At 30.7% G+C, this 26,501-nt stretch overlaps 1 protein-coding gene across 1 annotated transcript in view; it reads right to left on the bottom strand.

The window, feature by feature from the left end:
• Positions 1–19,243, bottom strand: part of LOC145306411 (uncharacterized) — a 92,641-nt gene extending 73,398 nt beyond the window's left edge. The window contains exons 1-4 of the mRNA XM_080148505.1: positions 19,170–19,243; positions 18,969–19,090; positions 17,688–17,841; positions 14,764–14,836 (exon numbers count right to left, since the gene is read on the bottom strand). Of these exons, the coding sequence (XP_080004631.1) occupies positions 14,764–14,836; positions 17,688–17,841; positions 18,969–19,085 (344 nt within the window). The 5' untranslated portion in view covers positions 19,086–19,090; positions 19,170–19,243. The remainder of the gene's footprint in view (positions 1–14,763; positions 14,837–17,687; positions 17,842–18,968; positions 19,091–19,169) is intronic.
• Positions 19,244–26,501: the final 7,258 nt, after the last annotated feature.

Genomic DNA, 26,501 nt, shown 5'->3' with positions numbered 1-26,501 from the left:
CAAAAACATTAAACTATAATACAGAAAAACTTAGATGTTTTTAGCAAATGTACCTAACTTTCCTTAAATTTTGAACATTATAGTCACTCTTAATTTTGACTAATGAAGGGATCTTACTGGTTAAGACAATGAACAATAAATTGGGTTTAAAATTATCGACACTGTAAGTTTTAGAAACTAATTAAGATTTGATAAAAGTACCAAAAGTTTTTTGACAACTAATGCTAGAACAAGGGTTTAACATGTTGAGTTCCAGTATAATATACAGCCAAATGTCCCCTCCCTTCCTGATTTCCACCGGGTTTTCATATTGGCTGGCTTAACAACCTTAAGGACTTTTATTCAATTTTCATTGGTTGGTCCATTAAGTTGAGATTCCATACGTTTCAACCACTATTTGTAATCTACAGAAGGGGTAATTTATGTGTATTGTCAAAATCAAATTATCGGCCATTGTCTCATCCCTTTAGTTTTGCTTCGCTACGTTCATGAACAAAGTTGTCCTTGTTCTACAAGATTTTGTTCTCTGTGCTTCTGTTGTCAAGCAATATCCTCAGGGAATCATGGATACGACAATCAACAAAAAATATCCCCCGCTTATTAATATGTGCTCAATTTTGTCCTTAAAGTTTATACCTAAAAACGGTGTACAGTAAAAATTAATTCCCAATGTCCTCTTCCTCCCTGGCCGTCTTAAAAGTGACAAAATAAATAACCTAACTATTATTTGGAGGAAAATTAGACGATAAATACAAATAAGATGTAAAACAAGGATGACAACAAGTACAATACTTTTTTGACAATGCACGAAGACTGCTAATTTTTGTAAAAAAAATTTATAAATAACCATAACCTGATAAAGTTTATGCTAATAAACGAAAATATTTGGTGTCTCATGTGTTGATCTTTCGTCAGAAGAATCATTTTTCCTTGGAATAATGAATACTACGATTAGTCACAATATTATAGTTAAAGCATCTTTATAAGCAAGTATGTCCATCAATTCTTTATTGATTTTTAATAATGTTATAATTAATGTTTAACATTAAAGGCATTATTTCGGATCTTGGACAAAGTAGCTTGAGACAATGTAGCTTCGGACAAAGTAGCTTCGGACAAAGTAACTTCAGGACAAAGTAGCTTCAGGACATTTACTTAAGAAAAGTAGCTTCCTAAGAAAAATAGTCTCCAATATAGCAGCAGCGCTCGGCCCCCTGGCCTGCCTAGCTGCGGGCGCTCGGCCCACTAGCCTATAACCTAACCTAACCTAACCTATGTTAGCCTCAGAACATTTATTTAAGAAAAAGCGCCCATGACCGTTATTAACAATGGAGGCTACTTTCCTTAGGAGGCTACTTTGTCCTGAAGCTACTTTGTCCTGAAGCTACTTTGTCCTGAAGCTACTTTGTCCGAAGCTACTTTGTTTAAAGCTACTTTGTCCGAAGCTACTTTGTCCAAGATCCATTATTTCTCTATATTTGTTAATGTTTGTTTGTCTGTAAGTCTAATTTGAACTTCGCTGTTATCTATAATACAAAGTAGAACGATGTATGTCTGTCAGTCTGTCTGTCTGTCCGTTTGTCTGTCTGTCTGTCCGTCCCTTAAGATCTCGGTAACCACTGAACCGATCGGATTCTACTCTTCAGGGAATGTACCTACTGGTCCTGTGGTGGTTTTAGGCTATTTTCTTGGGGGGTGGGACACCCCCAACCCCCCAAAAAACAAAAAATTCCCCCCCCCATTTTTTTTAGAAAGCCCCTAGAGGCTAGGGGCGAAGCCTCTAGTGGTGTTATATAAAGATATTATATTCTTACTGAAATTTAACTAAACTCCATAAGCTGACCTAAATTTTTAATGTAACTTTTTTTTCTTTCATCAAAAATAACTATTTGTTCTGTCTTAAAATCTCCAAAAATGAACTGATCTATCAGTACAGGTTTTAGTCTATATTTCTTTTATCAAACGATAATAGTAAAAAAATTACTTCAAAGAAGATGTATCAACTTTTTTGCTTTTTATTTAAGATAGCTAGCCGGTTCTTTCAGTAAGTAGTAGATGTAAAATTTTTCATAGAATTCAGATATGCAATCGTTTTTTTGTAGACCTCTTATTTTTAAAGTAATTTAAGTTTTTTTAAAAAATAATTAAGTCGGTTTTAAGGTACTAAAACGCAACAAAATAAAAGAAGAAAATGGCCAGTATGAACAAAAATAGTAAGATCTTTAATTTGACACCTTACTTTTAAAATTATGTTGAGTAATTATTGAAAAAATCAATTTTTTTAACCTCGGTTTAATCAAAACTTTGAAGTAAAATATAATCTTCCACAGGCATAAAAAATATGGGTTCATATATAACTTTAGAATCAGAAAAATATTATGAATCCATTGTAAGCTAAATTGAAAAAGTTTTATAAAACTATAATAAAAAATATAAGTTTATTTTAAGAATCATAATTTTCGGCTTTAATGGGTTGAACAACTTGAAAACTTGAAACTTGAAATAAACCTAAATAAATATACATACAATGCAATGTAACAGATATTTTTTAAACACAAGAAACAATAAAGCATTTTTAACTGCATTGTTTTGAAGTTTATAAACAGATTGAAGCATATTTGTTCATAATTTTTCGTTCTTTACATGTTATGTAAGTATCACTATTTTCATTGTAGTATCTATTGTATAAATTCTATGAACATTATCCTTTTTTTTTTGTCAATTCTATTGGTTGAGGTTTTGAGGTTAAGCTTCCCGATTAGTCAATTTTTGAGAATTGTGATTGGCTAGTTTAATAGTTACAATTAAGTGTTACCTGTAAAAAATAATACGTTAGGCCATTTTTATTATTTTTATTTTTTTACTTTTTTCAATTTTGCTTACAATGGATTCGTAATATTTTTCTGATTCTAAAGGTATATATGAACCCATACTTTTTATGCCTGTGGGAGATTATATTTTACTTTAACGTTTTGATTAAACCGAGGTTAAAAAAATTGATTTCTTCAATAATTACTCAACAGAATTTTAAAAGTAAGGTGTCAAATTAAAGATCTTACTATTTTTGTTCTTACTGGCCATTTTCTTCTTTTATATTGTTGCGTTTTAGTCACGGCGCGTTAAATCAAAAATAATTGGATTTCTGGTGTGTCACAAATATTACCATTAAATTTCAGGGTCTCCACATTTTGTCGATATATTTCCCCAAAGTTTAGAGTGATTTTTTACATGTAATAAAACGATTGTTGAAATTAAATTATAGCTAAAGATAGAGAAAACTAGTTTATTTAATTATATTAATTCTTAAATTAACTGCTTTATAAATAAAATTTCTCAAAATTGACGACTAAAGTTAATAAATTCTAAAGTCTGATAATTTTTAAAATTGAGCTTTTATACTCATTTTTTAGAAAGTATTTAAAAGAAAATACATTTTTAAACATACCCTAGCAATTTCTTTTCATTCTGATCACTAGAACCAACTGTCTGTTACTTTTTATAAAAATGGGGTCATTCTTATCTTCGTTAAGGTATGTGTTTTAAGACTGTAATACAGGAGTAGAATGCTAAAATTTGAAATGGCAGTTGCTCTAATATGAAATTGTTAAGAAATGGCTGCAAAACTGCTGTTGCTGCCGAAAACTGGTAATCCCCTGAAAAAATTTAGCTTGTTCTTAATTAATTAGACAATTTTGAAAAACTTTAAGGCTGAATGAGTAAAAACATTGTCCTAGTTGGACCCAAGCATAACTGAGATAAGCAAGCCTATAGTAGAAACCAATCCATTGCTTTGAGCTAAGAAGGAAGGCACAAATTACGGGTAAGATGGTACTAACCACTACCGCACGTAGTATAGCTAGATATCTTATGCTCAAATGCAGAATTTCACAACCATATTTAAAGTTTTAATTTGTTCTTTAGAAGCTACCAATACAAAAAAATGTATTTCCAAAATTTTAATGAATATTATTTTTCAAGGGGAAAAAGTTTCCAAATTGCATGGCAACCATGTTATATACTATTACCGGCTGTACTCTGTGTACAGCTGATATAACAGCTGATCCTAAACATTTCAAATGTTCAGAAGTTACATTAGGATTAGGAAAAATACGTTCTTTAACATACTGTGATTATTTGATTTAAAGTGACTCTAGAGATGCAAAATGATTTGTATTGACTCAAATTTTATAGTACAGTAGAAGTGCTTGCTTAACGCGCGGTGTAGTACCTTAAAACCGACTTAATTATTTTTTTTAAAAACTTAAATTACTTAAAAGATAAGAGGTCTACAAAACAAACGATTGCATATCTGAATTCTATGAAAAATTTTACATCTACTACTTACTAAAAGAACTGGCTAGCTATCTTAAATAAAAAGCAAAAAAGTTGATACACCTTCTTTTAAGAAAAAAATTGGTTAAAATTTTACAAGCTAATAGGCCTGAGTTTGTGAAAAATCTACAAAACATTCAATCAAAATATTTTACATTTAAAATAAGTTTATTTTTGTAAAAGCAACTAAATTTGAGACTTCAGTTTTTCCAGAAATTTTAATTGTAATAAAATAATAATATTAGTAAAATAATCCTAAAATTATTCTGGTAAAATAAAGTACAAATCTAAAATATTGAACACTCAAGGATGACAACATCCACAAAAAAACTACCTACACTTTTTGATCGTTGCTATTTTGATAAAATTGTATAAGGAATAAAACTGAACAACTTTTAAATTCTTATGATAAATCACTCACGTCGAAGACTTCACTAAATAGTTTTTCCTTAAAATACAGTTTCTTATAGGTCATGCAGGGGGGGTTTGAAACTGTTTAGGGAAGGTTACCTTCACTCTCCCAGAAGAAATACCTCCCTGGAAAAAACTCCCTCCTAAAAATTACTTTTTTTATTTTAAAATTGAAATTTATATATAGAGTAGACTTCCCAAACCCTGTATTATTGGAAGGCTATCTGTTGCGTCGTACGGACAAACCCTGAAAATAGAGAAACATTTCTAATAAATTCATATAGTACAAATGTCTTTTGTTAATGTGAATTTAATATAAATGTTGATATATTTTTTGTCATATATATATATCACTGTATGAAATTTATTTTTAACAACATTCAAAGGTAGCGAAGTACATACATTATATAAAAAAGATATTTTGTTAGCCGAGGCTTTTTGAGCATCTTGGGTCCATTAAAACAGGAATTAGTGTTATTGTTTTTCATTTCATTTTCATCGCCAATACGAAAAAAAACTAATTCACAAAAAAATTGTTTTTTTCTGTCTGTTAAGATCTCACGAACCACTGAACCAATTGAAGTCTTCATTCTAAATAAGCTCCACATAGGTTATGAATGAATTAAGGAATTTTTATTTCAAAAAATATCTAAAAAGATTTCCTACAAACAGACAGACACGAACAGAAATTTAGAGCAGCTTCACTATTAGAAAAAAAGATGAAAAGAAACTAATCCTAAAATTAAAGACTAAATAGTGTAAAAAACATGTATTATGTTTATGATTAGTCTATCTATAATACAAAAAGCATTCAAATATATTAAAACCCGCTGTTTCGCCAGTTTGTACTTTTTTTGTATCTAAAAAATGTTTTTGAATAATTTCCCAGTTCTTAACGTTTAAAGTTATCTCATAAAACAGTGACATTTAAAATGATTTAAAATAGCAAAATTTTATTTTATACTAAACAAGTAAGATTTATTTATTAGATGTATGAAACTGCTCGAGATTAGCTTCTGTTTTTTGGGCAGTTTTCTAGAGGAATGGTTTAAAGCCATTTAATGATCACCCCCCCCCCTTCCCCCTCCCATAGATGCTTAAACAAAGTCAGTTGTTGCAAAGAAACTAATTAAAAATAAATTTCAATAATATTTATCCTATTAAAGTACAGTAATGTTTTTTTGTAAAGCTAATTTTTTCTTTTATTTTGGATAAGCTTTACATATATCCTTTGGTTTTAGGCCATTTTTTCATATTTAGATGATAGTGTTGTAGCCGCTACTTTCAATAAAATAAACAATTTTGGAATAAATGCAAATGTAAATAAAGTTTTATTTACATATATCAAAAATAATATCTATAAATGGGCTAAGGAATTTCTCACAGCTAATGTAACTCACCTAACAACATTGTAAAAACACTTTAAACTCGAGACCCCCTTGTACTATGAATAAGGATAGTTAATATGGGGGGGATTTGTTAAAATTGAATAATTAAAATACTTCTGGCCAATGAGCAATTTTTACAAATAAATAACCACAAAAAAATCACGTTTTTAGGGAATTAAATAGATACAAAGGTTTGCTTGTATGCTATGGGTTTAGAGTAGCATAAGTTTCTCCGTGATTTATTCATTGACATTACCTGCCAAAATCGTTAATATTAACGGTTTGTAGGATCATGGTTATAACAATCACTATACAAGTGTGTTTTTCTTGAGGTTATAGTTTACGCTCTCTCTAGCAAAATTGGGATAGATGTCATCGCTTTTGGCTTACGTGTTCTATTGACGTCATAGTAGAGGGAAAGATAAAGGAAAGGAGGAAAGAAACCCCCTAGAATAGAGATGGGGTATATAGTATTTTATGACGTCAATAGATTAGGAACGTCAAAAGGGGTGATATTTATCCCTATTTTGCTAGGGCACTGTAGACAGCTACCAACCTTCTCCCCTATAAAGTTCAATTAGTTAGGCATGAATTATATTTAGTAGGAATAAAATTCATGCCTAATTAACTTATGTGAGACAGCGTAAAGTGGTACCAAAAAAATAACTTCATACCATAAAGTTGATCAATTAGAGGCTAGTATACACTGTAATTGACCAATTTCAAAATTTATACTGGCCTCTCATTTGTTATCTTATCGTATGACGTCATTTTTTGGTGCCACTTTGCGCTGTCTCAATTTATGTATGCCTAGACCAATACTAATACTAAAAATAAGGGCATCTGCTTTGGTGTGGGGTCAAGTTTGGGGGCTTTGACAGTACACAAGACCCTATTAAGGACTAATCTTGGCTAATAAACAAAATTTGAGAGGGTAGCATTCTTTATTTGTACTCCCCAAAATCCCCAGTCCTCTGTCTAGTATTGTCAAAAGTGAGGCTTTTCTATAATTAGGGTTGCAACTCTATAATCATTACCAAAATGTCCGTACGTCTATTTTAAACATGTTGATTTTTACATTTTTAACAACTAATTTTTATGTGATCTAATTATCCGATTGTTCTGATTTTTGGTGTACTGATTCCTAGGACAACAAAGTACAATATTAAAACAAAGCAACTCTATAATCAAGTCCTGATGATATATTAAATTAGTGAAACAATTGATGAGAATAAAATTAGAAAAATATATACATAGAAGTTGTGTTTCTATCTATATTAAAAGAGTTAGGGTATATGCAAGTTTGTCTGATTCCAACTCTTTATGTAGATTAACATTATTTTAGAAAAGTTTGATCAAAAATTATAAATTATAGGATTATATGTATACTTTCATGTCTCTCTTTTGGTCCACTGCACTGGACTATTTGATTCTCCTTAACACGAAAGATCAATATTAGTTTCTTTTGTGACTTAAAAGAGGGTAGGTTACATCTCCCGTCTCCAGGAGGACTTTAAAACAAATCTATATTTTCAGATATCTTGTTCCAAATGATTATTTTCTTTTATCTTCAATATGCATTTATTTAATACAAAAAAACGCCACCATTATATTTTAATTGTTCGCCTGAAAGCTTTTATGGATGTTTTCATCCTTGTAAATACAAATCCATGAAATTCGCAAAAAGGAAAGGGACATTGAGCTGTTTATTACACTAGTCCCCAAAGTTTTATAATAACGTTTTCTTATTAGTTGGCTTAATAAACTTTATTCATTTAATTGAGTTTCCATTGTCTTATCCCTTTAGAACCCTGAAAAATCCATCTGAATTGAAACAGTTTTGTCTACCGTGCAAAATCTTTTTTTTCCCGCTCTGTGTTGTGCAAGATTTTATTTTCAACCTCGTGATTTCACACGTGATCCATACAGATAGACACACAGACAGATGTACAGACAGACAGACAGACAGATGTGCAGACAAACAGAGAAATTGACAGACATACGGACTTATTAATCAAATAGAAAAACCGAGTATACCAAACTTTTGGTTTAGAGATACGTCTAGAAAATTGGTAACTTGTAATTTTATAAATATGATTTTAAAAAACGGTATTTTTATATACATTTTTCAAAAGATCTTTAAAATTGGACATACAGTTTTACTGGTTATAATTACAGAATTGCTACGCTATCTAAATTGTACCATGAATCATTATGCAAAGTTTGAAATTGATAGAAAGATTCTTGCTTAATTCAATAATCAGAGCTATCTGACAAAGAAGGTAAACCGTCCTCAGATAATCAACAGTCCGGCCGCGTCCGTCCCTAGATTATCCGCAGTCCGGCCGCGTCCGTCCTTAGATAATCCGCAGTCTGTCCGCTCTATAATCTGGCCGCAGTCAAACATTCCTCAGACAAGAAAAGTTTAGAAACTTATTTGTACTTTGGAATTAGAGAAAGGGAGAGAGAGAATGATAGAATATAGAGAATAAGAAAAAGGATAAAAAGAGAGATATAGAGAGATAAGGAAAAAAGAGAGAGAGAAAGAGAGAGAAGAATTTACCTATATAGAGCAAAAAGACAGAGATAGTTCATCTATCCATCTATCGAACAAATAATCTGCCTCAAGATTTATCTATCTATTTGATTAATCTATTTATCCCTCTAACTAGCCATCTCTCCATCCATCCATTTATCAATCCATCTATCTATCCATCCAATTATCAATCCACTTTTACACCCTTCAATCATTTATAAATTCATCCAGCCATCATTGCCTCAATTCATTTATCTATCTATCCATCCATACATACATCCATTTTCCTATTAACCTATCCATCTATCCAACTTTCAACAATCTAAAAATCTATCAATCCACAAATGAAATCACTACATCTTTATATCTACCCACCAATTTTAAATCTAAATAATCATCAATCCATCTTCTATCCACCAATTTATCCATCCATCAATCTATCCGTTATGCATCAATCCATCTGGGGGCACTCGGCAAATTTCAGGCAAATATTTCAACCTTGAGCCCTTTCAGTCTTTTCCACTCTCAGGGATAAATTGAAAGTAAAGTATCCAATTGAATAAAGTAGTAAGGTTTTTAGTCTGTCTGTTAAAATCTTGCTGAACTGATTGAGTTCTCGATTGCAGTCTTTATATGATTTGAGGCTATTTTTCTTAACCCTTTTCCATCCTAAACACAACATGATTGAAAACTTGGAGCGGTTGAGGGACAAAAAAAACAACCATACGGTTTTTTCTGTCTTATTTTCTGTGTTTAAATGATAGATCTGACTTTTTTTAAAGCGAAGCTTTTCTAAATATAACTAGGGTCGGTCCGTCCGTCCTTACGTAGGTAACGGATAACTCTTTTCGTTTATTAAGGCATGTTAGAATTGTCCTATCGATTTCAAACTTTGCATGATGATTCCTATAGGAGTTAGGTACTAGTTAAAAGTGAAGCAACTTTATAATAGTTACCAAAAAGTCCGTACGTTCATTTTAAACATGTTTCTATTTAACTTTTTGAACATCAAATTTTTATGTGATAAAATTATCCGATCGATTGGTCTGATTTTTGGAATACTGATTCCTAGGACAACAAAGTACATTGTTATAAGCAAAGCATCTCTATAATCAAGTCCTACAAAATAAAAATTTAAGTATGACCTTAAACAATATCCTGTATTTAAGCAGTTTTTCAGCAGATTTACCTACAATTTTGTTTCGTTCAACTTTTATACATTTATATTTCGATTATTTAGATTTGTTCTTTTGTCCTACGTTTTCAGAGCTTTGTTTTTATGGATATTTTCACCCTTGTTAATGTTTTATTTAGACACAAGTGGAAATTAAATTTGTTTATTATCACCATCCTGGCGGGCACATGATGCCTGCAAGCCTTGTTGACAAATTCAGTAACACTTTAACCAAGCAATAAAAATTTATTTTAAAAATCCCACTTTAGGTTCCAGGTATGGTAATACAGGTATGTAAAAAGTAATCAACACAGCAATTTTTGAATTTGAGTCGACATAGTAAGGTTCTAAATTTTTACCCCCAGCCCTGCGATCTATTGAGGTCCAATAATTTAGCAACAACGAGATGATTAAAATGAGTGCAAAATGTATGCAAATTTTTTTATCCTTCAGTGCATGATTCCATTCTCTTTTCTCATGTAGACACAGATATTGTATATAGTAGTAGAACAGGAGGGGTAGCAAACTTATTTTCTTTTATCCCCCCCCCCCCCATGCACTCCTTTTTTTAGGCACCACAGTGGATTATTTGTTGCAATTAGTCATGCACACAATAATTATTGAGTTCTATCATATTGATGGGGGCTAATTCAGGTTTAGCACAATACAAATTTGGGTTTTATCAAGTTTAAAATCTTTTTGAAATTTGTTTATCTACTAAGATGCAAATCAAAGAAATTCTTAAAAAAAACATTAATTAAACTTTTAAAAGTAGTACTGGTTCTTTAACATGGACTGTTGAAGTGCAGTACATTATTGTTCTACTAGTTTAACTGTCGTCATCATATAATACGTAGCTATTAAGCTTTAAGTAAGACTATTGAAATATATCAGAATTTGAAGGTTAATATGAATAAAATTAAATATTTTTCACTCCATGTGATTACATTTAAGGTTTTAAAAAAAGTTTCTTTACTCGGTTAATCATAGACAAACCGACGTACAGACTGCAATTAGTTATAATGTAGCAGCGCTGTTGAATACAACTTCATTGCATTTATTTTCTCCAAAAATATGAAAATATATTGTTTTTAAACACAATTTTATATAGTATTGGGTTGCAAAATTATTTCATAGTTGCCAACTCATCCATCCCCCTCCCCCTCTCTCAAACACACAAAAACACCCTCCACCCCCCATTAAAATAGTTGGAAGTCCCTTGGCTGTGATGTAAACTGGCGTAAAAAGAATTGAGGCTACCCTGTCTAGACGCTACGGCCTCCATACAAATCTGCAACGTTGCTACAAAAACGGAATTTTTCGCGTATTTTTATATTCTCGAGTCACCTTTGCATAAATGTGAATTAATAATACTTAATTAATGATCTAAAAGAACTCATTTCTACAGATATACTTAATTTAGATATATAATAAAAAGCAAGCTCCGCAACATTAAATGAAAAAAATTCTGACTGTCTAGTTTTCGCAAATTCTTACAAGGCCTGTGATTGGCTGGAAATTTGCAAGTCATCGGGCTCCTATTGGTCCATAGTGCCAGAGTAAGACATAAGAGGAGATTTCTTGAGTCACCAAAAGTTTTGAAATCACATCAGAATTCCACTGAATCAAGCTATAATATGTGATGTCATTATGATCAAAATAGATTTGTAAAATTAGGGCAAAAACTTTGCTAAAGGGTGAATGAGTATTTTTGGCGAAAGAGAATTAGGAGCAAGGGTAAGTGGAATAATTTTTTGTTCAAGAAAAGCATTTTTTCATCTATCAAAATATTGGATACCATTATATAAATATAGTGTAGATTTTAAAAGAAATAGAATTTGCAAAAAAAATGAAAATATTTCACTTAAAATTTTCTTTGCAAATTTTCATTTAAAGAGATGAACATTTTTCTATACAATCAGAAAAATAAAACTCAGATGATATTTTTACAGTATCATGTACAGTACAGCATCTTACGGCAATACGACAGCAGGCTACAAGTACACACCCACCAAGCATACACAAAATAATATAACAAAACCAAAGGGCCGAAAAAATTTAAATTCTTGAATATTTTACAATTGATATTTTTGGACAGTTGTCTGAGCTTTTAAATAACTTTAAACAGCCATATAATATTCATTTCTTTTTAGTAGCGAAGCTACTCTATATTTCGAAATGTACGTCCGTCCGTCCATCTGTATGTCTGTCTGTCCGTCCGTCTGTTAGAAACAAAGTGGAGTAAACGTGATTTTCTCGTTATAAATGTTATCAACAAAGAAATTAATACATAATCTTAAAAGGAGGAGGTTTTAAAAGCTAGTACCAGTAATTACTTAGTTATTGTAGCATTTATTATGGAACTAAAAATAGCAAAGCTGCTCAATATCTTTGGATACATACGGCCTACCTGCAAATTACTGCAAAATTCTTATTTGTTGATGGATGCTACAAATCTTAAGTTTGGACACTACTGCTAGTTAATAAACCAACTAATTAATTTTGACCCCAACCCTAATAAGCGAACAAATGAGATAATTTTTTTAAAAAGGTTGGTTAAACTAATTGTCCTTGTGCAAGTTAATGAATGGCGTGCTAGACTGTACACAAACATTGCAGTGCAAATCTTATGGTCAACTTTGCAAAATTTGACATTTTGCATTTTTAGCTGCTAATTTTTATCTTTCAGGGCACAAGCCCATTTATCAACTTTTGATGCAAGATTGATGCAACTATTTTTGGGAGAATTGCTTAAACTGATAAAAATACATCTAATTTACCCCGCTTATAATTATCAATCAATCAAATTTATTTCGGATATGATTAAGATATTTTTGTTTTGTTGACTACAGAACAATCTTGCAAAAAACTATTCTAGCAGTTTGAATTTTTGATTTGCTTATATCAACTTACAAATTATTACATTTCTAAATCACATTTTACCCAATCAGTTTGTGCATTTGTTACCCTATGGGACTCTTCTGACCCATACTTAACTAATCCTAACTTTAAAAAGTGTTTTCTTTTAAATGTGTGTTTAAAGTTCCTTTTCTTTGTAAGGAAAATATCACAAACCAAATCAGAATATTATAAAATTGGATTATAATATAATATTTACTACTTAGCCCCTAGCATTTAGAGGCTTTGCTAAATTAGGAAAAGGCAGAAAATAAGTTGAAACTACCCTAAGACACATACAAAACATTTCAACAAAAAGTACAATCCACCTGTAGCCATTTGAATTTATGTAAAAAAAAAACAAAGCCTAGTTGAACAATTAAAGTTAATGAAAGGTCATTAGAAACAAAAATTAAGAATTACAAAAATATCTTACAAAGTACATTGACAATGGTTTATTGCAATAGTTAGAGCTTGAGGCCCCCAGACATTTATAGTATAGATATATTTTATCAGGGGATATAGGGATGGAAGTTTGAAAACAGATCTTCTAGCCTAAAAGTCTCTAAACCATATTTTGAAAATTCTAAAATAATAACAATTGATCGAGGATAAAGATAAAATAAAACTCTGATTTTTGGATATCTTTCTTTTTATTATCATAAAACTTAAGAAATAATTTTTTTAACAAATATGATTCAAAACAGATAATGTTAGTCACTTTGAAATATCCAAGGGATAAGAAAATGGATGATGTATAAATGTAAATCACCAATGATAATAAACAGAATTACCCTTTCTGTAGATTAAATTTATTAGTTGAAAAATTAGGATACTACTAGTTTTGAACCAACCAATTAAAATTTAATGAATGTGTCCATAAATTTTGAGCCAACAATTAAAATGTATCATCCCTCCATGGGAAAATCTGTCCCATTTTTTACAATCACCACACAAAAGCTTTCAGGAAAACCAAAAAAAAAAGAAAAATTGTGTTTGATCATCTCCTCAATTGCCAAGACAAAATAACTAATAAATTATAATTCCATTGAACTATCCCTATAACCCTGACTCTAATCCTCTATAGTCTGCTTTTGTTTTAGCCAAAGGAGAATTGAAAAAGAGATGGTTATTGCAAAGGTTATGGAAGGGCTGAAGGGACAGGGGATGGTTTTGTTGTATTTATCCTGAAAGTGTGATATTGCAAGTTGGTGTGGCCTTGGATTGGGCCTAGCTGTGTATAGCCTGTCAAGTTCTCATAACAGGAATATAGGAATTTGAAAGATAGAAAACATATTAGAACATAATGTAAAATTACTCATTATACCCATGTTATTTAGAGTCTACAACCTAGTAATTGCAAATATTGATTAAAAAGAAAATTTATATCTCTCAATGGCTAATCCTTGTTTAAAGTGGCAACTAGAGACCTCTAGGGGCACTTCTGCTAGTTAAAAATGCAAGTTTGATTTTAAGATAACTAAACATTTATTCCTTTTATTCTGTCTTAATTTAGCAAGCTCAACTCTGACTGTACAGTCTGAACTGTAGAAAACATTATAAGTTTGTTCTGTTATATTATTAATACCAAAGAAGTAAAACAAGGATGAAAATAATAAAAAGTAAAGATGAACATATTAGACTGTCAGACAAACAAGCATGAAAAAATATAAGGTAATTAAGTTTTTTGAAGGATGTAATATTGATTTTAAATATTCATTTTTAGGCTTGAATATGAAAATGCTTCACATTATGCCCTTTGTCCTTGGAATCAATTTAAAAACCTCAGTGAATGTCCTAATAAGATAAAATCATAATGGACATATTGACTCTTTTGAAATAATTATAATTTTGCTACTATTTAGCTGTACTAAACTGTTACACCAAATATATTTATTAAGCACTGACCAACCCAAAATGTAGAAATATAGACTATTGAAAATAGATTTAAGTAAATAAACATGACTGTTTTAAACATCTATTTGTTAACTTGAAACTTACAATTACACATCATGTTTAAGTACTTGACAAGAAAATGATGAAAGAATTCTACCATCAGATCAAATAATCCTGTAATGCCAAGACTCAGCCATAGTCCTAAAAATTGAATTAAGTAGGTTATTTACATCTTCATAAATAGCAAAGAAGTTTAATATATTGTTTACTCATCTTTTTAATCATTACACATTACTGATAAGAAAATATAATTCTATGAAGTGATTGAAATTTTTTTATACTGTGTAGGTATTGGACTTAAAATAATTTTCTTGTTTCAGATAAAAGAATCAATTAATCACTGGCTTTTTAGCGGCCAGCCGCTAAATATTAAAACAGCTGTAGAGCGGCCAACTTTAAACTGTTTTTAACCTATTTTTTATCATATATCAAAAATATACTATGACACCAGGAGAATCAGACTGCAGAGCCCAAATTTGAATTAAGTCCCCAATAAACTTTTTTGGGGGGATTTAAAAATTAATTTTATATGTTGATCATTTTGACGGAAGCAAAAGCATCTTTTAGATTAATTGCTTTTTTCTTCCTTTGTTTACATTTTTACATTCTACTATGACCTTTTTTGGATACATTAATTTAAAAATATTCATGAAAATTAAACACTTTTTTTCAACACTATCGTTGAGCTACAAAATTTACATTTTTTTAATATCACAATCTGCTGGAGTCAATAAAATAAAATGTGGACATTTTCCTCATTGTAATTATTACTTTAATAACTCGTCTCTTGAAAAAAATTAGGGGTGAAAAAATATGGAAATTATGTTACGTTGAATCAGCGGAGTTTTATTGGTTTCTCGATAAATAACTTTGTACATTTATTTCCCCTGTTTTCGCTATTTTCCTTACTGTAAAATCTGGAGGAAAAAAAAGTTAGAGAAAAAACAGTAATATGCAAATAATTATGTACGTTTTAGATTTTGGAAGAAGCTCTTTATTTTTCATGTTAAATTTCTTCTATCTAAATTATTGTTTTAGAAAAAAATTATTTCCATTGAACAGAGTAGAGTTTTTTATTATTGTATTGATATAATCTGAATCATATCAAATTGTTCTGTAAGAAACAATTTAACCCCAAACTAAAAGATGCTTTTGCTTCCATCAAAATTACCCCAGCAACATATAAAATTAATTTTTAAATCCCCCAAAAAAGTTTATTGGGGACTTAATTCAAATTTGGGCTCTGCAGTTTGATTCTACTGGTGTCATAGTATATTTTTAATATATGATAAAAAATAGGTTAAAAACAGTTTAAAGCTAGGATAACCAAATTTTAGAACGGACTTTTATTTTTAATAACAAAAAAATACTTTTTCTTACCCTCACCGAAAAACGGTAAAAACCAGAAACCGCCATTTTCGGCGGTGAAACGGAAGTTGGTGGCACCAATTAATATTTTTATCTGTTTCTTATCACAATAAAAGACTACATAAAAATTTGGCTGGTCTAGAGCTGATTTGAAATTCTGCATCTGGCACCTTACAAACGGCAAATTACAGGTAGGAAATAGAAAATCGGTCAAAAATCAGTCAAGAAGTGGTCAAACGTTCATGACTTTACTATTCACGGAAGTTTATTATTGCTCAAGGGTTTTCCTAAAAAAGATATAGGTCTCTAGTTGTAATAGAAACCACGATATTTATAATATATGTCTATAGTAAAAGATGGACAAAAAATCGGCCATAAAATCGGTCAGGGAGCGGTCAATCGGTCATAACAATACTTTTCTCAGATGTTCATTGATAACTAAGTATCCACTCAAAAAAATTTTAGGTCTCTACTTTATACACAAAAGTCATAATGTAGAAATTAAGATTTATTTAGAATTTTTTCTAATTTTGGTGCTACCTAAACGACTTTGACCGGACACTACGACCGACACAGACCAGATATCCTTATAAAATCAACCCTTGCCGACGTATAATTTCTAAACTTAAAAAGTCATGAAGTCACAGCCAGGGAGTAAGGGAGGGGACAATGGATCGAATATTCAATTTTTGAGGAGTCTCAGACTTTGGGGACTGGCTTAAAGGGAATGTGCATGAATACAGCGGATTCTTACTGATTTTGGGGACTTGCGCATCAATGCCCCGCTAACTAGCTGAGCTAGTTTTGAATATGCAGACAGAAAAGTTTGTTATTTATCGCTGGTTTTAAAAAATATTTTTTCCCAAGAAAATGTCTTTTCATGTATAGAAACTCTACTCTGATATTTATGTATTAAATAATCTAAGAACCGCTTGAGTTTAGGGGTCAGTTATAAATATATCAGAAGGGTTGAGTTAGTTCTAAACAAGATTTTTCTAGTGATTAATAACAGAATGTTTACTACATTGTGATGTGTTGATAATTTAGTTTTCAAGTAAATGATTTTTTTCTTAGAACTAATTTTGTTCTAAATTAGGTTACCATGATCCCTTTACAATTTTGGTAAAATTTTCTTGATAAATCTGGTTTTCATTGCTTTTCAGCGAACCCTCTTAAATTGAATTAATTGCCCATTGTCCCCTCCCTTACTCCCTGGTCACAGCTCTCTATCTTACCTACAAAAAAAATTACATTGAAAAAATTAGAGAGGGGGGCTGATTTAACCCCCCGGCCCCCCCCCCCCCCCCAATCTGTAAGAGTTAAATGTATGATCTAAATGATTATTATATTTAAGTATACATGGTAAGACCAAAAAATAGTATTTTTTACAGTCCTTATTTCTCATTGTATCTAAAGTACCATATTTTCTTGTTCTTTATACAATTTTACACCAGATAAAGATAAAAATTAAATTTCAATATTTTTAAGGCCAAAGTTTTTAAAATGATCTTGAGAAAAAGAATCTTATTTTTGTTTTTCATGTTTTTTTTCTTTCTGTACATTATAAATAAAATTCAGTAGTTTATGCTAATATTGCAAATAATAAAAACCTTGATATTCATACCTAGAGAACTGCCAACTTCAACTAACAGGCTAAACTCATCATAAGCACTTGTTTGGCGGTGAATTGCAACTTTGTCTTCAAACTTCAAATTAAGCCAATTTGTTGTGAAGAATTCAGTGTGCTGCTCATTTTGAAAAACTGGCTCATAGTAGGTCTATTTTCATAGTTTTACTAATTTCATTATTTAGCCTTTTTGAATAAAGTAAATAGTTTTCACTTTTTCCACCAGTTCATTAAAATTTTCTATGCTTTCTTGTGATTTGGCCTCTGGAACATTTAAATCAATATTCCCCAAAATATTTGTCTATCTGTCAGTTTAAGTGTTAAATTGTTACATTAATACGAATAAGACAGGATTCATGATTTATTTGTTGTTGTGATTTTTTGCTTTTCTTTCAGTCTTAAACATTGTAAATGAGCCTAATCAATTTAGGGCACTATGACATCTTTAATCCGTCATTCTTAAGTCCGCTGTCCATCTCTTGTAGTAAGCTTTAAATAATCTAATAGAATTTGACTATAATATGGCTGGAAGAATGGTTCTTTTTTGGTTAGTTTTTATAATTATTGAGGTGTTTTTGGAAGGCAATATAATAATAATGTTTTAAGATTTATATGTTTTTACAGAAAAGGAAATTAATTTTCGTGAAAACTATTCTTGTTTTAAACTTTCTTATATCATATGTGATTCTAATTATTGTAATGTCAAGCCAATGGATGGAAATATTCTATTATATGACATTTTTTCCACTTTCTTTTATCCCAAACAAGTTTTTGAAGATAAACCATCCCCTATTTAATAACATAATTCAAGTTTCAAACAAGTTTTTGTAGTTTTCATAGTTCTAATGAAATAACACATTCAACTAATTGAGTTAGATACTTAGTTCTTGGCTTGTTTCGATAACAAAAAGCATTGTGTAAGGAAATAATAGCTTTTCTCGTACTCATTCGAATCCAGTGGATAGAAACCGGTTCTCATCCATACAAAAAAACTATGTCTAGCATCGTATTTTATCCAGCTTTCTACCAATATAAAAATGTACAATCATAAGATTAAAACCAGCTTTTTTAGCCTGTGCCTTCGGCACCTCGGGGTAAAAAACTGGTTTTAATCTTACAATTGTACATTCTATATCTGCGGAAAGCTGTTTATAATACAATGCGAGAAAAAACTATTCTCACCACCCAGGATCAAGTAGTGAAGTTTTCTCTGATGTCTAGTCATGAGAATAAAATATACTGATTTGCAATATAGATAAAATCTTTAAAACTATGAACCTGACTACATGGTGGCTTGCAGATGTTAGATTCTTCATGTAAAGAGTGGAACTTGGATTCATAGTAAAAATTTTCCAGATATCTTTTACCCTCTTGTGCAGCTTCCACATTGTTCATTTGTACTAATCAAGAAACATTAAAAGTGAATTTAGAAATGTTTGCATTATAGTATAATTTATTTTAATTAAAGGGTCAAAATACCTGATGCACAACTTTCATTAGTAATGACATGAAATTTTCTGTCAAAGACTAGCCAGTAGGGAGTACATCCAAGCAATTTTCTACACAAAAAATGTGAATTAAATCTTTGCAGTTAAAGATGAATGAAGAATAGTTTATTTGTAACTTAGAAAATTAATGCTTTAGTATAAATCAAAATTTAACATAAAAGTCTGAAGTAGCCACAACTTTTCAAACACAAAATTAAGGCTGTAGAGGGTTATTTTTATGATGTGAAAACAAATGCATTTTTTAATACAATTGATTCCTCACATAATTTTAAAATATGAAAATAATTGAAACTAAAATAAGAATAAACTTAATGTGCTTAAGAAATATTTTTTTAAAAGCCTCTAAAAATTTGATGTGGGATTCTATTATTATTTCAACTTAAATGTGTAATTCTAAGGGTATTCTAATAGAGTCCAAGAATAAATTCTTTTAAAATGCTTCAAAAATTTATTTGTAATGAAATTGTGATGCTTACTTCATTTGTTTGGTTACTGCATCTTGAACACACTTTGGATATCCATCCTTTTCATCATAAAAAGCACAAAGACCTTTATCTTTTCTTTGAATTTTTTCTGTTATCTTAACTGTAAAATACTTTCCTATCTAAATGAAATAGTAACAAATAAGACAGTTTTGGTAAAAAATATATTAAAGAATCCATTCAATTAAAAATACTGTTTTATACAATCATTTTATTGAAATTCACCTTGAAATTTTTAGACACTTTGATTTTGACTGAGTCTCCAAGCATAGAGAGAGTATTAATTTGGTATGGGGTAAATACTCTTGACAAACAATATTTGTTTAATACTTCTGATCTTAAAAGGACTGGGAAGTATTTTTTTATACTTTAAACCTAGATAGAAGCACCTTTTCTAAGTTCCTTCAACACTTTAGCATTATAGATCAACCTAAAAAGTCTTGTAAACAAAAATTTTTAATTTCAATTTTTTTAAATTTAAAATGGGGGGGGATTTTTTTGTAAGGTCGATTTCTCTTTGGGTACCCTCCCCAAAAATAGTTATAAACCCTCCTGGGACCTATGAGAAGCTACCCAGTTAAGGAGAACCCAAACGGTTCAACGGTTAGCGAGATCCTTTGGTACAAAATACAGACAGACATCCTGTTACTTTAGTATAAGGATTGTGATAAATATCTATTCCTCCACAGGGATATGAATCAGATTCTGAGCCATGATGAAATTTATTTTAGTTTATCAAAAACAATTATGTGCCTGGGATCGTATAAGTATAAAGTGTAGCTAAATTCTGAGCCCAAGTAAATAACAGAAGAGTTGTAATTCACAATCTCATAGCACAAAAAGTATGGCAACACCAATTGAAGAGGCACAATCTGAACCCATGGTTGTTTCCATACAATTAAATTGTTCTGGAATAGGTCTTCTTTAGGAGAAAATATGTTTAGTACATCTTCCAATGCATCAGAGGTATTCCCTGTCCACTGAAGCTTGGCTGAATGTTCATTTAAGTTACCACCCCAGAAGCTTGCTGCATCATAGTATCCTAGCTTCTGAAGTTGAAACTCATGGTGAGAAAAATCTGGTTGACATACAATTAGCCTAAGATTGATCAAAGCATGAATTATATATTAGTTTAAGCTTTAGGCTGAGAGGCGATTTCTATTATGAACAGGAATTTTGAAACCAAAGTCATATAATTGTCCCATCTGAAAAAATTCTTATGATTTTTGTTTCTATACTTAACAGCTTAAAATAACTTTTAGTTGATTTATTTTATGGTTATGTTATATACTAGCTGCTTTGCTTCAAGGGACTTTGGGATTGGGAAGTTCCCCTCCTATATATAATCATTCATTCAAAATATGTAAAATAAAAACAAAAAAAAATAAATTTATGTGGGAGTATTTTTTTCATGGGGGCTTCACCCAAAGCTTTGGTGGGGGTTCTGCCAATCCCGCCTTTTTGTTTTTGTTTACAATAAGGAAAATAACTGTTTGGTGAGGGGTGTCTCATCCCCAAGAAAATAGCCTAAAACCACATCAGGACCAGTAGGTTTATTTCCTTAAGAGTAGAAACAATTAGTTCATTGGTTCCTAAGATCTTAAGCCTCACACAGATGGTCAGACATTGTTCTACTTAGTATAATTGATTATTTCATTTTAGATACATAAATGATTAATTTTATTAAACTTTGCAATTGGAATTATAACAATAGAGGCAAAAATGGACTGGGGGATTACATAAATTATATTGGCAAAGATGATATCAATATGAATAGAGGGGAAAATGGAATCATACATTACCCTTTTTTAGATGGAAAAAACTGTAATCTTAGATTGTATTTTTGCTGTTATAAAAATAGTTATAACCTCACATATGGTTAATGTTATAATGTTTTACCTTGGTCGAAAATCATTGTTCCAGTCAGTACTTTCCACTAAGTGAACTGTGGGTGACTCCATGTATTTGAATACAGCTGTGTTTGTCTGGTATAAGAACATTGCAATAGCAAGCATTACAACCATTTTTTTCAACACTTGTGTTGCAGACATTTTACACTCTAGGCCTTTCTTCTGAAATTTAAATAAGCATGTTTTAATATCAGTTATATACTTCTATTTGTTCACTAGAAATTTACAATTACACATCATGTTTAAGTGCTTGACAAGAAAATGATGAAAGAATTCCACCATGAGATCAAACAAGCCTGTAATGCCAAGACTGAGCCATAGTCCTTAACACAAAATACATAATATTGCAGATTAATAAATAGGTTTATCTTGTATGTTTGTTATCTAGTGTCTCATTTAACTCATTAACTTATGGCTGCATAAGAAGCGGATTGTTTAGAATGTTAGTAGCAAAGATAATCTATAACTCACTCTGTCTATCCAAACTTTTGATTATGAAAATATAAGTTCTTAGGCTATAAATTAGGTGGAGATGTGATTTTGTATAAAGTTTCTGCTGATCAATGAGTCTCTATTTTGAAACTCGTTCTTTTTATTAGTCTGTCTGTAATGCTGTTTGTTATACTTTATTGTGAACTAGCGGCTATGCCCCCTAGAAACCTCTAGGGGCACTGCACTGGTAGGAGAAGGAAAAGTCGACCTCATTAAATTTGAGTTTCCAAAGAGTTATAAAAATTATTTTTTGGGGGAGATACCCTCTTGATAAACAGTTTAAAACCTTCCCAGGACCTATAAGAAGCTTCACTGTAAAGGAGAACAATATCGGTTCAGCGGTTAGCGAGATCCTTCGGGACAGACAAAAAATGCTTACTACTTTATTGTGAATGGAAATATGGTATGTTGATCTGTCTAAACTGCAAAGTGTTTTTTTTTCTATTGTGATGTGTTTTGATATGGGAATATGATAATTCTTAGTTATTATTGAATATTGATTTGAAACTTTTTCAATTGTATGTTAAAGAAAAGCATCACTACTTCCTACTTTTTACTATTTGTCATACTTGCTTACAGTTTCAGTTTTTTTTTTTGAAGAAATTGGCTGATAATAATTCAATAATAGACCCTTTTACTTATTTTGTTTAACAAATTATCTACAATTTTGAAAGAAGAAAATATTCATACCTAGGGAACTTCCAACTTCAACTAACAGGCTAAACTCATCATAAGCACTTGTTTGGCGGTGAATTGTAACTTTGTCTTCAAACTTTAAATTAATCCAGTTGGATGCAAAGAATTCACTATGCTGCTCAGATTGAAACACTGTCTCATAATAAATCTGTTTTAATAGTTTTATCAATGGTATAATTTTAGAATTTGAAGATTTGTCTTCTATATTGCCAAAAATATTAGTTTTAACCTTATAGGGGGAAAATAACTTCCAATCTACTATTGGACAGCTGATTACCAACTGGTACAACTGATTACCATGCACAGTTAGGACTTAGAGACAAAGATCATGGAATTGAAGGGTTAGTTGTTACCTCCTTAATATCTAACGGTGGGTGAACCCCAACGAGAAGATAATGCCATTGCTATAATGTTTTGTAATAATACACCCCTTCCCTTTAGTAAATTGATCCCAATCACTTGTTAAGATGCCATATTTGACACACAGAATAATTCTAATTTACTCTATTAATTTGATCTTTATTGAGTAAATACTATAAACCTGTCGGCAAGGTGGCTTACAAAGCTTAGTTTCTGCATGTATGGAGTGGAACTTGGATTCATAATAATAATGTTCTAGATATCTCTTTGCTTCTTGTGCAGCTTTTACAGTTTGCATTTGAACTAAGCAAGAATTATAAATCAGTAAGTTCTTCAGTAAGAGTATGTCTTTCTGTGGTTTAAGAACTAATTAATTTCATAGCTAAAGTGAAACTTTTGAATACTAAAATTAAAACAATAGGGGATGACTTATCCCTTCCTCCTCTTTAAAAGCCTCTAAGTTATTTTGATTAAATAAAATTTCATACCTGAGGAACAATTTCCATTAGATTTAACAGAAGTGTTTCTGTCAAATACAAGCCAAAAAGGAGTACATCCCAGTTTAGTTCTAAACAAAAAAATGAATATAAGTTTTTATTCAATATCCCATATAGCGCACAGTAGAGATCTACCATATCACCCACCCATTTTAATTCCTCAATGCTTATGTTTATTTTGTTATCATTGCTTGGAGCTTCAAATTCATGGTTGTAATAGATTATAACTGTTAAAGTCTTTCATCAGTTAAAATTTTGAAATTTTAGTAGCCTTTCCCAACATTGTTTCTGCTTTCCTATTTTTACTCCAAATTTTGTTGTTACTGTAGATGTGGTATAGAAACAATTTCCAAATTCTTTGGGTATAGTCCCTTTTGTGGCAATGCCTCTTAAGTGGCAGTTTGTCAAATTTTTGCAGTAGCTTATCTCCTATATCTAGCCCCTTCGGGACAACCACCTAACCTAACCTAAAATAACCTTCTATAAAAAGCTACTGTGAAAATACAGCATGCAGCATGGTGTTTTAAACATATTTTAGTTACAGATGTTGTACTTACTTCATCTTCTTTGTTACAGCATCTTGAACACACTTTTGAAAACCATCCTGTTCATTATAAACAGTACAAAAACCTTTTTCTTTTCTTAGGATTTTTTCTACTGTTTGAACAGAAAAGTACCTGGTTGCCTGATTTAAAATGTAATAAAAAAAACAAGGATGACAACATCCATAAAAGCGAAGCACTGTAACGGGTGGACAAACGGACATTAACACTTGTATAGTGTCAGAACTGAATAATCATAATATAAATGTATAAGAGTCAAAGCAAAATTGTAAGTAAATTTGTTGAAAAACTGCTTGATTCAGGATAATGTTTATGGACATAATTACATTGTTAGGACTTGATTATAGAGTTGCTTCGCTTATTACATTATACTTTGTTGTCCCAGGAATCAATATACCAAAAATCAGATCAATAGGATGATTAGATTACATAAAAATTTGTTGTTAAAAAAGTAAAAAAAATCAACATGTTTAAAATGGACGTACGGACATTTTGGTGATGATTATAGAGTTGCTACGCTTTCTAAATCGTACCTAACTATTAAAGGAATCACCATGCAAAATTTGAAATCGATAGGACAATTCTAACATGCCTAAATTAACGAAAAAAGCTATCCGTTACGGACGTACGGACGGACTGACCCTAATTATAGAAAAGCTTCGCTTAATACTTAGAAACTTTTTCATTAATAACACTGTTAAATTTCATTTTTGTTTTAAAATCTAATATGATACCTTGTGATACTTTGATACAGACATATGTCTACTTGAAATAAATCCAATATATCTTTGACGATGGAAATTTGAAACCCACGGGTCAATATTTCTCAGATATTCCCCCTATCTACGAACGGTCCAAAGTCGTTGATAATAATTAGGGAAAGGGTTGAAAATGGACATGAAACAGAAATATTAAAATCTTTTCTAAATTTTTACGATCCTGAAAGTTAATATTTACTGATATTTTCCAATAAATTTTTTCGTTCCGTCAAAATTTGGAAAAATAGCCAATATAGCTGTCTAGAAAGAACACGAAACCTCTACACCTAATATTTTCTCAGTGTTTTTTTTTACTTTTTATACAAATTTTTTTTAAAAATTAAATATTGATGAGTTTTTTATTTTTATAGAATGAATTATAAAAAAAAATAATATTGGTTGATTGGTTTTTGTGATATCAGAACCATATTTTGTATCATTGTTGGGGATGTAAATCAATTTATTGGCTATTGTCTTATCTCTTAAGATCCCTGATTTTTCTTACTTTTAATTTTTATTGCAAGATATTTTGACTTTTAGACTGACATAACCTAAAACATAAAAGGGAAAGTCAGGAAAAATTATATTCCTATGTTCAACCCCTTCCTTTCTTTCCCCCCACCCCCCATTAATTATTTATGATGATGATAATCCCATTTTATGGGGGGGGGGGGGGGAAATGTATGACATGTATATACTCAGTCATGGAAAATTTTAGAAAGGATTACAAGATCCATAAAAGCGAAGCACTGATACAGTAGGACAAACGGATATTAACACTTGTATAGTGTCAGAAGAGTCGAAGCAAAATTGTAAGTCAATTTGTTAAAAAACTGCTTGATATCTCAAACATGCCTAAATTAACAAAAAAAGCTATCCATTTGTGACGGATGGAAGGACCAACCCTAATTATAGAAAAGCCTCGCCTTTAAAATGTCTAAGCTATGATGAACATAAGCCTCCCCCCTCCCCCCCCCCAAAAAAAAAACAAACAAACCTAATAATAGACTTCAGATGGACAACTCATATCATATTACCTTAGATGGGGGGGGGGTGGAGGGGCTGTAGTCCTGTATTCTTTATATGAGATCTAAAGGGATAAGACAATGGCAGATAAATTGATTCACATCCCCAATGATCATACACAACCCCTTCTGTAAATTACAATTTTTAAAGTTTAATAATTATAAGTTTAACACATAATACATCTTAAGACAAAGATAATAAAAAAAACATGTATAGAGTCATGAAAAATTAAAAGTATATTTCTGTTTTCAATATCTATTAAAATGTTTAAGTTTTTAACCATGCATAATATTAGTAATGTTATAAGCGAAGCATCTCCCTAATCAAGTCCTAAAAATCTTATATGTCCTTATATCTATTTATATTCTGCCCTCAGTTCTAACACTCTACAACTTACAAGTAATTATAAAGTTTATTTGTCCTACCATTACAGAGGTTCGCTTTGATATATGTTGTCATTCTTGTATTAGTTCTAATTTTTCTAAATGTTAGCGCCTCTTCTTATTGTAGAAACTAGAA

The sequence above is a fragment of the Acartia tonsa genome, chromosome 14 (assembly GCF_053477335.1).
Source record: "Acartia tonsa isolate MP-2025a chromosome 14, ASM5347733v1, whole genome shotgun sequence".
Taxonomy (NCBI): Eukaryota; Metazoa; Arthropoda; class Copepoda; order Calanoida; family Acartiidae; genus Acartia; species Acartia tonsa.
The sequence above is the reverse complement of the archived record's forward strand: the minus strand, read 5'-3'. Positions and strand labels throughout refer to the sequence as shown.